General features: G+C 48.8%; 1 protein-coding gene and 1 pseudogene across 1 annotated transcript; both read right to left on the bottom strand.

Annotated features, from left to right (window-relative positions):
• Positions 1-4,232: 4,232 nt before the first annotated feature.
• Positions 4,233-6,231, bottom strand: LOC133884166 (uncharacterized). Its single transcript, XM_062323522.1, has 2 exons — positions 5,730-6,231; positions 4,233-4,417 (listed from the first exon to the last, which is right to left on the bottom strand). The coding sequence occupies exons 1-2, from the start codon at positions 6,229-6,231 to the stop codon at positions 4,233-4,235; spliced, it is 687 nt and encodes a 228-aa protein (XP_062179506.1).
• A 256-nt stretch (positions 6,232-6,487) lies between these two features.
• Positions 6,488-10,615, bottom strand: LOC133915681 (pentatricopeptide repeat-containing protein At3g54980, mitochondrial-like; annotated as a pseudogene).
• Positions 10,616-16,603: the final 5,988 nt, after the last annotated feature.

The following is a 16,603-nucleotide window of genomic DNA, read 5'->3' on the forward strand; positions in this document are numbered from 1 at the left end:
CTTACCAATCTTCCCATGTGCATGATGTCTTTCTTTGCTATACCAAGGGGGTGCTTAAAAAACTAGATTATTTTCGTTCTAGGTTCTACTGGCAAAGTGACGACCAAAAGAAAAATTATCGCCTAGCTAAATGTAGCATATTGTGTCACCTCAGAGATCAAGGGGGTTTAGGGATTCATGATCTAGATACAAAGAATATTTTCATACTCAACAAATAGCTTTTCAAGTTACTCATGTCTGATGGCATGTGGCAACAGCTGATACACAATAAGTACTTGGGCTCTAAGCCCTTATCGCAGGTCCAGTGGAGGGTTGGGGACTCATATTTTTTTGGGCCAGCCTTATGAAGAGGTGAAGCAAGGTTTTCTCTGCTTCGGAACCTTCACCATCAAAGATGACACCCAGATCAGGTTATGGGAAGACTAGTGGTTGGGAAATTCAGCTCTACGAGAACAATATCCATACATGTACAACATAGTCAAAAACAAACAAAATATTATAGCAGAGGTTCTCCAAACCTTCGCTCCGAATGTTTCTTTTTGAAGGGACCCTATAGGGCCAAAATTAGTTGTGTGGAATACATTACTCCCTCAAATCGCTAATATTAGGCTTACTCGGGAGCAAGATGAGTTCCATTAGAACATAACCTCAAATGGGTAGTTCTCAATGAAGTCTCACTATCTTGCCTTAGTGCATAGTGATGTTCCCAATGTTAATAAATGCCTTTAGAAATTGAAGGTGCCACTCAAAATCAAGATTTTCCTTTGGTACTTACGTCGAGGAGTAGTTCTAACAAGAGACCAATCTGGCTAAGCGCAATTGGTAAGGCAGTATAAATTGTTGCTTTTGTCACAAAGAGGAGATAATTAAACATAGGTTCCTCCAATACCGTCTTGCCCAAGCCGTCTGGTCCATCATACATGCAGCTTTGGGATCTTCAAGCCTCGTAGTGTATCACATATGTTTTGTACTTACTAAGGGGTATTAGGAAAGACTTAAAACTGAAAGTTCTATTGGAGGTGCTTGCTATTTGCTAGTCACTACGGTTATACAGGAATGATATGGTGTTCAATAAAAAAATATTTCTTCTCTTTTGCAGGTAATCTACTTGTGTACTCACTGGTTTCGTACCTAGGCTATATTACAGAAACATGATTCTCGGGATATGGTTGTAGTGGCGTGTCAGCAATTAGAGAGGATGGTCAAGGAGTGTTTTATTTGATGTATGGGTGACAGCCTAGTAGGAAGATAGGCGTGTCTTAGCATTTCCTGCTTCCATTTATGATGAACTTTTTTTTGTGTTTTTCTTTTCTTTTTGACTATGTGCATCGTAGTTATGCAAAGACTAAGAGTGTTCTTAGCACGGTTATATTACATTGATGTAATTATTTGAATTCAATAAAAACTTCCTTTATGTAAAAATTAGGCTGCTGAAGCCCTCAGTGACCACCATGCTGTGGGAGGCGCTGCTGGACGACAGGGGCTCGCCGACCGTGCTCGCCAAGGAGCTGGCCGGAGCGCTCGGGGCCACGGGCCGCCAAGACAACATCAGCGTCAGTATCGGTTCAGGGACTTCTAGTCACAACGAATGAACAAATGAATATTCTTCAAGATTATAAAAAAAGGAATATTCTTTGTCAGTTTTGCTGCATCGATCGATCGGCCCTGATCTCTCTTGTTATGGATCGATATGGGAACTGAGTCAACCAAAATAGACATTTGAACTTGTTGAAGTTGATATTGGGATTGCAGTTTCTGTGAACTGATATATATTATAGGGTGAAAACTTTGACCATCAGTCAGCTGATCAAATTTCAGGCGAATGCAGTTTTCGCGCTTGTACAAAGCACACAATGAAATTCACTCGACAAGTATATGAGGTGAAGCACACAAAATAACACCAGATAAATCAAAGAAACAAAATCGCAAGATGTGATGAATCTAGCTTTGCTTCTTTATTTCTGTAATCTAATTCAAGTCACTGCTAGTTTGGTTAGTGTTGAGTCAAGTCGTTAGTTGAGGTTAGCACATTTTTAGTCAGTCGAAGCACTTGCCAATATCCAGGCGGAGTGCGTGTCTTTGCTGCTGCACGACCAATTCCCGTGGGATGGCACGAGGATTGCTCGATCCTGGATTAGCACATCTGTTATTTCATTCAATAAATAGAGGAGAAAGCAATTGAAAAGCTGCGAAAGTTGAGCAGCACAAATTACCTCGTTCTCAGCTCTGAAATCATGAAGAGTCTAAACTTCGTCAGGCTACTGTTCACAATCCGAAACCCACCTGAAAATATCCAGTTTCGTTAGGTGAAGATCTCATGAGCGGTCCTAGAAATCGTTGCGCGATTATGACAGGCATCAAAGCCACATCAGCATCGTCTCCAACTCCGGCATGTCGACATCACGTGCTCGAGCAACGACCAGGTCCAAGACCCCTCCATCTATCAGGAGCCATCGTTTACCATCGCCCCCTCCGCGCTGGCTCAGGCACCATGCCAGTGGCGGGCACCAGCAACAGAAGGCGTAGCACGTGATCAAGGAAGTGGGTGGCACAGCAAACTATCCAACGCTGACGTGCGCCAACTACGACGACTGGTCGCTCCTGATGAAGGTGATGTTGCAGGCACGGGGACTGTGGGCAGTGATGGAAGATGGAGTCAACCCAAATGACAAAGCTGAGTGCCACGACGATCGACTTGCATTTGAAGCCATCATGTGTGTCGGTCCCGATGACATGCTCACTGCGTTGGTCGCCAAGTGCTTGACAAAGGATGCATGGGAGGCGATCAAAACAATGAAGATGGGTGTGGAACGAGTGCGGATGGCCAAAGCACATGTGCTTAGGAGAGAGTTCAAAGCTTCTCGGTTCAAGGACAAGGAGAACATCAAAGACTTCTCCATGCAAAAAGTTCATGCACGATGTACCATCGAAGTATTTCCAGGTGGCACTTTCAATTGAAGCTTAGCTTGATATTGATCACTGTCCTTGGACGATCGCTTGAGCGGGTAGCTCCTGCTGACTGAAGCTGAATGGCAGGAGCGCAACCGCAAGTAGGAATAGAACACTGGCTTCAACACCTCCCGTCATCACGGTCGTGGCCATGGGAGGGACACTAGGTCCCGTGACAGCGGCACTCACGATGGCAAGGACACGCAGAACGACACGCGCGAAGAAAACCAAGACAAATGCCAGTACTGCGGCAAGCTTAGTCACTAGAAGGGAGTGCTGCAAGAAGAAGCAAGACGAGGACAATCTCGCACAAACGGAGGAGGAAGAATCAACGCACAAAGGGAGTGCTGCTAAACGAGGAGTGAGCAGACCCGCAACTCTACAAACAAGGAGGCATGCCAGAGTGCTAGACTCGCAGTGGTATCTTGACACGGGCTTCAAATCATATGACCAAGAACAAGGCTGCCTTTACCAATTTGGACACCGGCGTCATAGGCTCCGTCAAGTTCGGCGATGGCTCTACCGTGGACATCCACGGCCAAGGCTCGGTGATGCTCATCGGACACGGTAGTTGACAATGTGTGCTCACGGCGGTCTAGTACATTCCACGCCCCCGCAACAATTTGATCCATGAGAGTGGTGTCCGACTCACAGTGGTCTACTACATCCAGCTCGTTGTGACCGGTGGATCGACGGCATCTCAAGTTGGAGTTGAGACTATAAGAAAGGGCAAAGAGGTAGCTTGGTGTCGAGGGAGGCATTTGCTATTTCAATGTCTAGCGAAAAGAGGTGTATTATAAGTGCCTTTTATTTTGTTTACATAGTATGGTGCTATTCAGCTATGCAGCTGCGGTCCTATGGAGAAGATATCCAATGTGTGTGCGCAATCGGTCAAAAAGAGCGTATACACAGCAAACTGGGGGAGCAAAATTCAAATCTGAACCATCCAATCTGTTTGAGCGTAGGGAGTAGTCGACGTTGCAAAATCAATTTAAATTCTCGTTGTTCTATGATGATGAAGTAAACTAACATTTGCCCTTCAGAGCACATTCCTTCTCTATTAACCTAGCTTCTTCTTGCCCATAGACAAAAAAAAAATGGAACATCACGCGTCATGCAATGACTAATGAATCATCCCTCAAACTAGAACTAGCCATGAAGACAACAAAACCAAGAAAAAAGAAAAGGAAGAGTAGAAGCTTATAGAATTTGAACCACTTATAGGAGAGTTTCAAGCCTTTCTTATTGACCGGCCTCAAGAACACGATCAAGATATTGGCTCCTTACATTTCACTTCTTAACACCCTCCTTTTTGTTACGTGAGCCTTGTCTATTGGATCCGAATCCTCCATCCCGGTCATCATGCCTGAACTGTTCCAGCGCGACGGAGATCTAGTCTTCTGTGGCATCAGCTTGACATGTGTCACCATCTTATCGCCGCCCCCTTTCTCTAACATGATACCTACATCTGTTCGCAAGCATTCATATAGATGAGACGTGTACAAGTGTCAGAAGAAAAAAAAGTAACTTCAACGATAGGAATATGAGCAGTCAAACTTTATAAACTTTGGTTGTTTATATACACAAAAGTATTAAGATTTATCACATAAAAATGACATTAGTAAATTTGTCATGAAAAACTTTCAAATGATCATATTTTTAATACATTTTGATAAAAAAAAAATGCTTAAAAAAGCAACGATCAAATGCATGCATTGAATGTCATATCAATGTTCAAAACAATGAGTAAAAAAGAACCTCCTAGAAGCATATGTGCATTTCCACATTAACTGCCTCAATTACATTTAATCCTAGAGAACTAGTACTATTTTCTATCCTTGACTGCCCAAGTATGGATCTTGTTTAGGGATGGCAATGTGTACGGATTACCTGTGTCTACGTGTGTAAACAATTTAATGAGCGCAAGTTTCTGTCGTATTCTTTACTCATGGATTTGAGTGGAAGTTTGATTCTAAACCCAACGGGTAGATAGACATGGGTGTGAGAAAGTCTTAGCCATGCCCGTTTTGTCTATGTACCCGCTCCAAGTACCTGACATGTGGGTCTAAATTAACTAGGTATATAAACTAGCACGTGAATGTTAGGGTTTCTTTTTATCTCATTCCCCTCCCAGGGTTGCATTAATGTTTATTTGCATGGTTAGACTTATGTTATTGAGCAATGTTCGTTTGTGTTGCATTGAACACTATCATATACTCATATGTTATATGTGTGAAGTGAACTACTGCATGAAGTGCTTATTCACCATTTCATTATCTATCAGAGTTGAGATGCATAGTTAAATTGAGATTATTATTATTATATACTTGTTATTATGTTCACTGCATGTTTACATGCTGGTATGCATACGAGCATGCTTGCATGTACTGATAGGTGTGGGTGGTATTTCTTATACATGGTGGGTAATCCGTGTGTGCGTTGGTTTAAAAATTACCGGTCACTGGCGTGTATTTGTATGGCCGTACCTGCTTGTATGGTGCCCATTGCCATCCTTAATCTTGTCCTAGATGGTACACGTGCGCACACACTGTAGTGTTGACCATTAGGGATTCATATGGTCCGGTGAATGATTGGACCCGTTTGGAATGGAGAAATCTTTTATTTAGATGAAAGGATCTTCACAAAATTTCAAAGTATTTTTGCAGTAGTCTTTGAACATTCCCAACGCAACCTCAATCTAAAATTATATGTAACGGAGTATGAACATCCTTATCGAGATTAAATCAGCACAGAATATGAGAATAGGCCTTGATTCGTACCGGGGGTATCGGTGGCGGAGAGCGACCAGAGGAGGAGGCCGCAGAGGAGCACGACGACGGGGATGAGGTGGACGAGGGTGCGGGCCAGGCCGGCGCGGGAGGCGTCCAACGCTTCCTTCTTGGCCACGTCCGACCGGGGGTCGTACGTCGGCAGCTGGTCCACGTCCATTATACCCGCCGTCCCGCTCGTCCCCGACGAGGACGTCGCCGTCGACGACGTCGATAGGCAGTAGCTCGACGACCGGTGCATGTTTCTCTCCTCCCGATATGGTCGTGCCGCACTAGTCCTCCCTTGTGCTGCGTGTGGTGGTGTACGGTGGAATTCGGAAGCCTCTTGTCGAGCATACGCATGCAACCGAGGCGTCCTTTGCTCGGCTGCGCGCGGGTGTCGCCCCGCGTCGTGCGCCGCGTCCGCCAACGCGAATGGTGACTTGGTGAGGCTGACCCATGGGTCCTGCCAGTCCGATCCTGTTCCCACGCCGTTAACTGATGGTTGGCTCATTGATATGCATGCAAAGCAATTCCGACAGCAGTTTTGCCATGCGTTGCAAATTACAGAGCCCAGACGGCCAGCATGCACGAGGCATTAGATCAAATTACACAATACATAATTCATTAAGCATTGTATGCTGGCTATCATTTTTACAATGGGAGGTCTAGTAGAACCTACATTATTTTCACTGACTGAACTGATTACTTAAGTCATACAACCACACGAGGTAGGGTAATATTTCAACGATTTCTTGTGGATATTGAGATGCTCGAAAGTTGGGGATCTGGTCCCAATTCACATACAGAAACTCCTTGTTAATTTTGTTAACAGCAAGTCGGTGAAAAATACAGCAATCTCCAGCTCCTAAATAATTTTAGTTCCCAATAATAAGTCTCGATCAGCAGCAGAGGCATCATTTATAGTGACAAGAGAGACTTCGTCTGAGACCAACAAAATGATATATACAAGATGTATGAAGTTCCCTGGCTAGCCCGCTATTTTTTCACCTTGAATATATTGCTGCCGTGCGCTTGTCGGAACAGAATGCGTTTCAGCAACAAGGCAAAGAACTTCCTTGTCCCAAACCACTCCGCGTTATGCACACTGGTACGCCGTAGGCCGTGCCCAGCAGGCATGATCTTTTTCGTGAAAAAGGTGCTCACAACGTCATTAAGGTTCTGCATCACGTGAATCAAATGGAAGGAAAATGTTAGCTGCACATGTCGTTCTATCGCAGGATGAGCAAAATATAAGCCGCCTGTAGTTTTAACAGGTCAGCATTTGCAAGCTAGTTGTAAAGTATTTTATCATTCCAGTTATCTAGGTTAATTGTTTCCCAAAGATAGCAGAAATAATGTCATGAACTACCTGAATAGACTTTAGAATTGCCTCTTTGCAATATATGGTTCCAGACTTCCAGTGATGGTATAAAACAGTCTTTTTGAGTTCCTTCTGTATTGGAGTTGGATTTATGCTTCAAACTTCCATGTGTTTTCCGAACCAGGGTGATCTTTATCGCAGTCCTGGCTGAACCAGGTTTCAACCCAGCCACCAAAACAGCACAATGGTCAGTAAACGAATCCTTTTTTTTTTCTTTCAATGCATGCTTGGGGACAATCCTACCTATTTTTTTAGGGGGGGGGGGGGGGGGCAGGGGGAGGATCTGGCTTTTGTTAACCCCCTGGACGGCCAACTTCCCCCACTGGGCAGGCTTCAAAGTATTCTATCCTAGTTTTTACTCTGTTATTGGGGTACTAAAACCCAGTGGAGCATAGGGAAACGGGTCCATCTATTACAAAATATTAGAGTTCCTGTAAAGTCTAATCTAGTTGATATATCATACAATCATCAACCACTGCAGCTACAAGGTCTGCCAAAACTGGCATTGGCCTGATCTAATGAATGCATGCAACCGTGATTAGATCAGTCACTGCAATAAAAAAAAAACAATCTACATATATCAAAGAAATTGAAATGTCAAGGTCATGGATAACTAAGCCAAGTATTATTTGATAGGGCATGTATTGACCATTCAAAGTCAGATCCAATCAAGAATCACTACAGCCAGAAGTGTTAGAACTTAGAATAGGAGCATGGTTACACAAAACTACCAGTTACAAGTTGCAACTTACAAACAAGGCCTGAACCTAAAGGTTTTTGCTAAATTTAATAGTACAGGAAAGTGCAACTATGACACATAAAATGCAAATGAATAGGGAAGGGAAATCATCATAAAGCATCAACAGTGATGTCAACGACAGATAATAAAAACATCAAATATTGGTCAACATTCATGTCCCGATCGTACCTTTGCTTCCATCTGGTCTTGTCAAAGATTCACTTCATTTACTGTGCAAATTTCCCATCTCAAGTTCTCAACCATGCCATATGATGGAAACTTCAATCTGCTCAAGACTCAAGCTAAGGTTATTCATTCTTGACTGGCGAAACTTATAATACGATATTCTGCATCATCAGGACTTTCAGCTTCCAAAAATTTCTGGCTAACTAGTATACCATATGTAGTATCATCAGGCACAATTCCCCTGTCGAGCATTTCATCATGCAGCTGGAATGCCTCTTGCAGTTTACCATCTTGAAGGTATGCGTTTATCAGCATGTTATAAATAAAAACATTTGGGCGCACATCTAATCTACTCATCTCATCCAATAACTTCTTAGCACCATCGATGTCTCCACTGCGGCAAAGGCCATGTGTTAACGCTGTGAAAGTTTTATCATCAGGAATATTGCCTTTGGCCAACATCTCTGAGTACAATCCCAAAGCAAAGGCTACATTGACAGCTTTTGATAACCCATCGATTAAGGTTGTGTAGGTTGCTGTATCAACAACAACTCCTTTGATCATGCTAGAATAGAACTTGGAAGCTTCTTCCATCATTTTCAACTTCTTGTACCCTGTAATAAAACTATTGTAGACAGCAACATTTGGTGTTAAACCATCTTTCAGCAGAACAACAAGAAATTGGAGTGCATGAGACATATTCCCCTGCTGGCTAAACCCATTTATGAAAACATTGTATACAGCAATGTCAGGTCGAACGCCTTTGCGCCTCAGATCATTTAGCAGCTTCAGTGCCAGATCACAGCAGTTAGTCCTACAATAACGATCCATAAAATTGGTATATGTTACTATGTTGGGGGGTATACCTTTCTCACACATCTGCTGATACATAGCGAATGCTGAGCCCATCATACCAGTTTTCACAAATCCACTGATGATACTATTATATGTCATTGCGGTTGGAACAAAACCTTCGCTTATAAATCTATTCAGCATTTCATCAACTTCACAAACACGGTCGACCAAGAAAAGGCCATTTATGAGAATGTTATATGTATAATCATTGCAAGAAACTCCATTCTGATGCATTTCATCAAGCAGGGCATAGGCCTTGTCAAAAGCCTTCTTATTGATGTACCCTTTCATTAGAGTTGTGTAAGTGACAACATTAGGTGTGAATCCTTTCTCAGGCACATCAAAGCATAACTTGAGCGCTTCATCCATGCGCCCCTTCTTGCAAAAACCCAGCAGCAAGCAGTGGTATGTCACAATAGATGGCTTCACTCCAGCTTCCTTCATCTTATCCGATAAGTCAAGTGCCTCGCGGAGTTTGTGATGCTGACAGAGTCAATGAATTAGAGAATTGTATGTGTAGACATCAGGTACCCCAGTATCAACAATCTCCTCAAACAAGCTGATGGCATCCTCCCACCTTTTGTCTTTCAAGAAGCCTTTGATCACAAATTGAACTCAAACGTGCTCGACAACAACCCCCGGTCTATCATCTGGCGACATAGCTCATATGCCTTATCTGTCATCCCCTCAGCATCACAACCTTTGATCAGCACCCCATATGTCACATTGGTTGGTGCTAAACCGTCTCTAACAGCTTCGTCAAACAAATCCAGCGCTTTCCCAACTTCACCATGCAAGCAATACCCGTGCATCAACTTTGTCGCGAGAATCACATCCATTTTCTTCCCAGCAGCCAGCATCACATCCTTCACCTGCAGCGCCTCTTCCATCTTCCCCGCCTTCACCAACACATCCATCACAGAGTTGTACGTCAAGTCCCACGGCCTAAACCCCGCCTCCTTTATCTCCCCAAGAACCCGCAGCGCACGGTCCGCTTCATGCAGCTTGCACAGGGCCGCAATTGAGAGAGCATACACACGCTCGTTGGGCTTGATCCCGGCGCCCACCATTTCGTCGAACAGCCTGACCGCGTCCCTGTGCAACCCTTCCTTGAAGCAGGCCCGCATCAGGACGTCGTACATCATCGCGTCCGCGTAGCACCCTTTGCCCCGCATCTCGTCGAACAGGGCCAGCGCGTCCGCGGCCGACGCGCCCCGCGCCGTGGCGACGAGCAGGTCGGTGCGCGACTTGGAGTCCGGGACGACGCCCCGGGCGACCATGCGAGCGTAGGCGGCTGCGGCTGCCTCAGTGGCGCCGTCGCGGCCGGAGCGCGAGAGGCAGGCGAGGAGGCGGCTGAGGAGCGCGGGCGCGGCCGGGGAGCCGGCGTCCGCGGCGGAGAGGACCGCGTCGACGAGGGCGTCGGGTGCGAGGCGCGCGTCCAGGGCGGCGGATCGGAGTAGCAGGAAGGCGTGGGGGTGGGTGGACGAGGAGGCGAGGAGCACGCGGAGGGAGAAGTCGAGGCCATCGGCGACGCCCGGGGCGCGGGGTCTGGAGAAGTGGGCGGAGAGGGGCTCGGCGGGCTGCGGTAGCGCGGCCGGAGAGGAAGATGCCGTGGTGGTATCGGCGGTGCATAGGCGGCGCCGTGGGAGCGGCGACGAGGAGGCGGCACGGAGGAGCCGTGGCAGGCGCATGGTGGCGGGTAAGGGGTTTAGGGTTTGGAAAGAAGAGATGGGCTTTCTTCTTGCCACTCGCGAAGTCGCGATGCTTCTTTTCTTGTTCAGACTCCCAAAAATCACCGGAATTTTGTTCAATTCCAGTAAACATTGAACAGTTTGATGTGATCTTTCTACTAACATTACATTTTTTTTTCTAAATTCCTATTGAACTGCTTCATGTGAAAATTTTGTGAACAGAGCCTTGGCGTACAACTTTGAACTCTGCTGATGAGCTGCTGGCATTGTGCTGCATAGCCATTCCAGCTTCCAAGTCACAGCCCTGCAGGTAGCTGCGCCTGTACAGCAGGAGATGCAATCGCTTTGCTGCATTCCGTTGCAGTAGTTGGCTGACAGTTATGGGAGATCACTGGCGATTACTGACGATGCATGATGAAAGCCAGACCTTGCAGAGACATTTAGAAAAACAAGAGTTGATCTGCTCGATTGGCCACTGGTTACAACTTTTTACAGGGTTGAAGTCCTCAAGTTAAGATCCACAATCATTACAACGACCTCGTCCAGACCAGGTACACATCACTGGGTCAGTTGTTACACTTCGTCAGGAAGTAAAAACTCACCGTGGTGGTGAGGTGAGTAACGTGGTCCCGGGCGAGGATGAGCTCTCGCCCTCCTCCTCCGCCGCCGGAGGTTCCTCCACGCCGTTCCGCCGCAACCACCACCTCACCACCTACCGATCCTAGACCTGGGCACGGATCTCTGGCCAGGTCTTCGCGCCTTAACCCCTTTGCTTCTCCGTTCAGATCTGGGGAAGCCGGCCCATCTCGTTCTGGCCATGAACTCCCGGAATGGTTGCTCTTCAGCCCTTCCTCTGCGTCCTCCGTTGCCTCCGACGTACCCTCGGGTTCACGTCCTTCGCGCGCCCTCGAGGGCAGCAAGGGCGCTCCGGTCGCTTCTTCCGACAAGCTGTTGTTGGCTCCTCAAGGAGTCTTTGGTCGCCTAGGGTCGCAGCCACATGTGCCACCCTCTCGCAGGTTGCAGTCCGTGATTGTAGCCGCCGATCAACGCCCCCAGACGAGGGTTCACCCTCCAGACGCAGCGCCTCAAGCCGCACGTATGTCGCCTCCTTATGCTGACGGGTGGCAGCTGGTGGTGGGAAAGCGTAGGAGGCAGGAGCGGCCTTCGCGTCCCCCGCCACCTCCCTCGCGTTCGGTTCCGGTGGACCTCGTCGGCCTCTGCTTCAACTGTTTCTCCCCCGACCATGTGGCTGCTGACTGCCGCAACCCGTCCAAATGTCTGCGCTGCAGGTAGGAGGGCCACCAGGCTCGCCATTGCAGGCGTCCACGCTCTCCTCCTGCGGCCTTGCCTTCTCCGGCCAGTCCTTCGTCGAGGCCTCGTCAACAAGCTCGCTTACATCTGTCGCCAGCTCCCGCACCTGTCGTTGGGTCGCTTGAGAACTCCGACACTCCATCCACTGCCTCCCGTAAAATCGGTTGTGCCTGCTCGCCGCCCTCCATTTGCGCTCCATCTCCATCTGCATCGGTGCATGGAGCCATTGAGCGCCGTCCACAACTTGTGTTCTGCAACGTTCCACGGTCCGAGGAACTTGTTCGTGAAGAGAACCGCCTGGCGCTTGCAATTGCGGTGCAGGTTGTGGGTACGAGGCCAGCAGTGCCCGCTGACCAGATTCAGTCGCTGATCATAGAGTTCTATGGCGTCTCATCGGCGGTGTTCTCCGTCCATAAAGGCTGCCTCGAAGACTTCCTCGTGATCTTCTCTGATCCGGTCGCGCATGATCTTGTTCTGCACGCCCCAATTCCGCCTGGCCTACCGTTCCAGGTCTGGTTCCGTCAATGGCTCAGGCAATCGATGGCAACCGCCGACGCTCTGAGATTTCGCGTCTTGGTTGAGCTCAGGGGCATCCCTGCCCATGCGTGGCAGTTAGCCACGGCGGAGCGCATCCTTGGCAACTCCTGTTTTGACCTTCTCCTTACGCCTGATACTGCAGCAAGACAAGATTTTGGTTCTTTTCGGGTCGTTGCTTGGTGTTCTGATCCTGATTTCATCCGGTTGAAGCCTCCCTCTTCGTGCCAGAGCCTGTTGCTGTGTACGTCAAGGAGGGCCTCTTTCTCTGCCCTGAGGAGGTCTTGCATTCCAAGCTCGAAGGTCTACGTTACAAGGTTACGGTCACCATCTTGGAGGTTCAGGACTGGCGCCGGCCTTCCAGTTCATCATCTGACGGCACCCCTCCAGACAATTGGGATAGTGATGAAGATGAGTTTCCGGGCCTTGAGGACGGTGGTCGTTCTTCGCCATGGCCAAAAAGAACTAGGTTTGGAGGAGCTCCTGGTGCGGCGGCCACGTTATCCGGGCCTCCGGGTGCTACCAGCGGCTCCCGCGCGCCGCGGGTTGCTTCCCTGCTACTCCTCCCCTCCGGTGACGGTTCGCCGTGGAGGTGCCTGGCTGGGTCGCTAGTGGGCCCAATCCGCTTCGGTCACGTGTGTCAGAAGGCAAAGATTTGCAACGAGGTTGTCGCCCTGTCGCCTGCCATGCTACAACGCGTGAATCCGTCGCCCGTGAAGCCTGATGCCCGGAGGGTTTCTGGGGCGTCATGTGACCCACTCTGCTTTTCCTGCTCGGCGTGCCACATGCCTACAAGGCGTCTGTTTGACCCTATGCTCTTGGAATCTGGGGTCGATCATATCCCGGAGCGGCGCCGAAACGTGTTCGAGGGGCCGGTTGGCCCTTGCTCTTCGTCTGAGCCTCTGCACCAGTCCTGGGACCCCATGCTAACGGAGGTCACTACGCGATCCGCGCTGTCGGACGATGACCAGTCGACGCCCTTGCGCGCGATCACGTGTTTCTCTCATGTCTTGGCTCTCGACGGACAGGATAATGACCCTGACCCGGCCCCACCATCTGGTGAGCCGCGGGCGCCCGACATGCACGCTCCCGTTCCGTCCAGTGAGGGCTGCGTCAGTCGGCTGCATTCGAATGACCCCAACGGCTCCTTCCTTCGAGCCTACCCCCTTCGTTGAGTCCTCCTTGCATGTTCAACCAGTCTCTCTTGGCGGGCGAGCTGTTGACGTCTCAACGGCTACCCCTGTTACGGATTTGGTACCTCCGATCGCGCCCTCGCATAGTCCAGTTGGGTCACTTGCCCCACCGCCGCTCCCTTTTAAGATTCACGCGGTGGAGCTGGAGGTGAACACTTTGGTGTCCGAGTTCATCGCATCTTTGGGTACTCCGGTGGCGTAGTCGATTTTAGCCTCGGCGCCGCCACGACGTCGCCCTAAGGCTCCTGAGGGTGGCGCGGTCTCAATGCCTCGCAGAAGTAAACGAGTCGCTGCGCAATCTACTAGGGTCTCCAATCCCATTACTCAGGCTCAGAATGTCCTCATGAGAAGCCTTGGAATTACCTCTGCCTCCCGCCCGCCGGACGCAGCTGCTATTGCTGAGTATGAACGTGTGTTCGAGGCTCCGTTATCTGCGTCTCACCAAGCAGCTATCCATGAGCTTTTCTCCAAGGGTGCGCCAGACAACAGGTCGGGAACCATGGCTCCGCTAGGTGCCGCTTGAAGCGCAGCACCATGTTCGGTCGTCTCCCTTTCAATGGACTGCAAAAATATTCTTGTGTGGAACGTCCGGGGGTTGAATGCCTGGGCTCGTCGCGATGTCGTCCATGCAACAGTAGAACAAGAGCGCATCTCCTTGCTTTGTCTCCAAGAGACTAAACTGAATGTTGTTGATAATGCTATTGCAATGGAAATGCTGGGCTCGGCCTATGACTACTGCTTCTTGCCGGCAATGGGTACCCGAGGGGGCATTCTCGTTGCTTGGCAGTCGGATATCTGGACGGTCGCTAATGTAACACCAAAACAATACTCTATCTCAATCAAAGTGTGCTTGTCTGGTGGCACGCCTTGGTGGCTCACCACGGTATACAGCCCCCATAGTGACTCGGACAGAGTCACTTTTCTTCAGGAGCTTAAAGATCTTAGGGCCGGTTGCATCGGACCGTGGATGTTGTGCGGTGACTTCAATATGGTATATCGTGCTCAAGACAAAAACAACAATGTGCTGAATCGTTGGGCTATGGGGCGCTTCCGGCGGTTCCTGGACGAGTTGGAGCTAAAAGAATTGCATCTTCAAGGTCGCTTATACACTTGGAGCAATGAGAGAGTGCACCCTACTCTTGAACATATTGATCGGGTCTTCACCTCGGTTGACTGGGAAGAGGAATTCCCCGACCATCGGTTGCGAGCTCTTTCTTCGGACTACTCCGACCGCGCCCCTATCCTGCTGCATACGAACTGGTGCTCAACCTTTAAGCATCGCTTTCGTTTCGAGTCCATATGGCCCCGTTTTCCGGGGTTCTTGGACACGGCAAAGGAGGCCTGGCAGTGTGCAACAGATGGTGTGGATGCCTTCCGTGTCCTTGATCAGAAACTTCGCAATACTGCCAAAGCTCTCAAGAGTTGGAGTCAGAGGTTTGTTGGAAGTATCCGTCTACAATTGGCAATCGCTAGAGAGGTCATCTACCGCCTTGAATGGGCTATGGATCGCCTTCACCTTTCACAGGATGAGCACCAGCTCTGGAGGGAGCTCAAATGTAGAAGCTTAGGCCTTGCATCCTTGGCTCGGACAATTGCCAGACAAAGATCGCGTATCTTGTTCCTTGCGGAGCGGGACGCGAACACGAAGTTCTTCCACCTTCAAGAATGCCATCGTCGTCGAAAAAATTTCATTGACAGCTTTCAAGTTCAGGGGCTCTCGGTTGTCACCGAGGAGGGCAAGGCCGAGGCCGCATTTGATTACTCCAGTGCCGTGTTGGGTGCACAAGAGCCCAGACAGGTCGCTCTGAATTTTGAAGCGCTTAACATCCCCTCGCATAATTTGGCAGGCATTGATGTTTGCTTCACTGAAGAGGAGGTCTGGAAGGCTGTACAAGATATGCTGGACGAGAAGGCACCCGGGCCTGACGGGTTCACGGGGATGTTTTACAAAACTGCTTGGGAGGTTATTAAATAGGATGTTATGTCAGCTTTCAATGCCCTTTGGTCCCTGGATGGGAGAAGCTTAAACCTCGTCAACAACTCATACATGTTCCTGCTTCGCAAGTCGCCAAATGCCCAGGAGCTCAAAGACTACCGCCCTATAAGCCTCATTCACAGTTTCTGCAAGCTGTTAACTAAGACCCTTGCTCTAAGGCTCGCACCGAGATTACCTGCAATGGTGCGGCCGAATCAGTCGGCATTCATTAAAGGTCGCCGCATCCACGACAACTTTAGAGCGGTTGATCTTGGTGCCAAACTTCTCCATAGAAAGGGTCGGTCGTCTCTATTGCTGAAGATTGATATTGCCAAGGCTTTCGACTCCGTTTCCTGGATATTCTTGTTTGACATCCTTCAGCATTTAGGCTTCTCAAGACGATGGATTGACTGGATGGCCCTTTTGCTTTCATCTGCAAGCACCAAGGTCTTGATAAATGGGAGGCCAGGCAATCGCATTTGTCATGCCCGGGGCCTTCGGTAGGGCGATCCCCTCTCCCCGCTGCTATTTGTGTTGGTCATGGAAGCTCTCAATGCGATGATCTCCTGCGCGGATAGTACCTCCTTGTTCGCAAATTTGGGAATGCCGCAAATCAAGAACAGGTCTTCCTTATATGCGGACGACTTGGTCGTTTTTCTCTCACCAGTTGAGCAAGATCTTGTCTTGATCAGAGCTATATTGGACTTGTTTGCTGCTGCATCCGGCCTCCATTCAAACCTTAACAAATGCCAAGTGTCTCCAATACGATGCTCTAAAACGGATCTAGATTTGGTGCAGTCCTTCTTCCCCTGTCGCGTCGCTGACTTCCCGGTGAAATACCTGGGGGTGCTATTGACTTTGAGGAAGCTTCGTAAATGCCACATACAACCGTTGGTTGACGCCGTTGCTGATCGCCTCCCAACTGGGAAAGCCGGCTTGATGTCCAGGGCTGGCCAGGTTGTTCTCACCAAAGTCACTTTTGACGGCTATCCCTATTTACATATCGATCGCAATTTGC

Source organism: Phragmites australis, chromosome 1 (assembly GCF_958298935.1).
Source record: "Phragmites australis chromosome 1, lpPhrAust1.1, whole genome shotgun sequence".
Lineage (NCBI taxonomy): Eukaryota > Viridiplantae > Streptophyta > Magnoliopsida > Poales > Poaceae > Phragmites > Phragmites australis.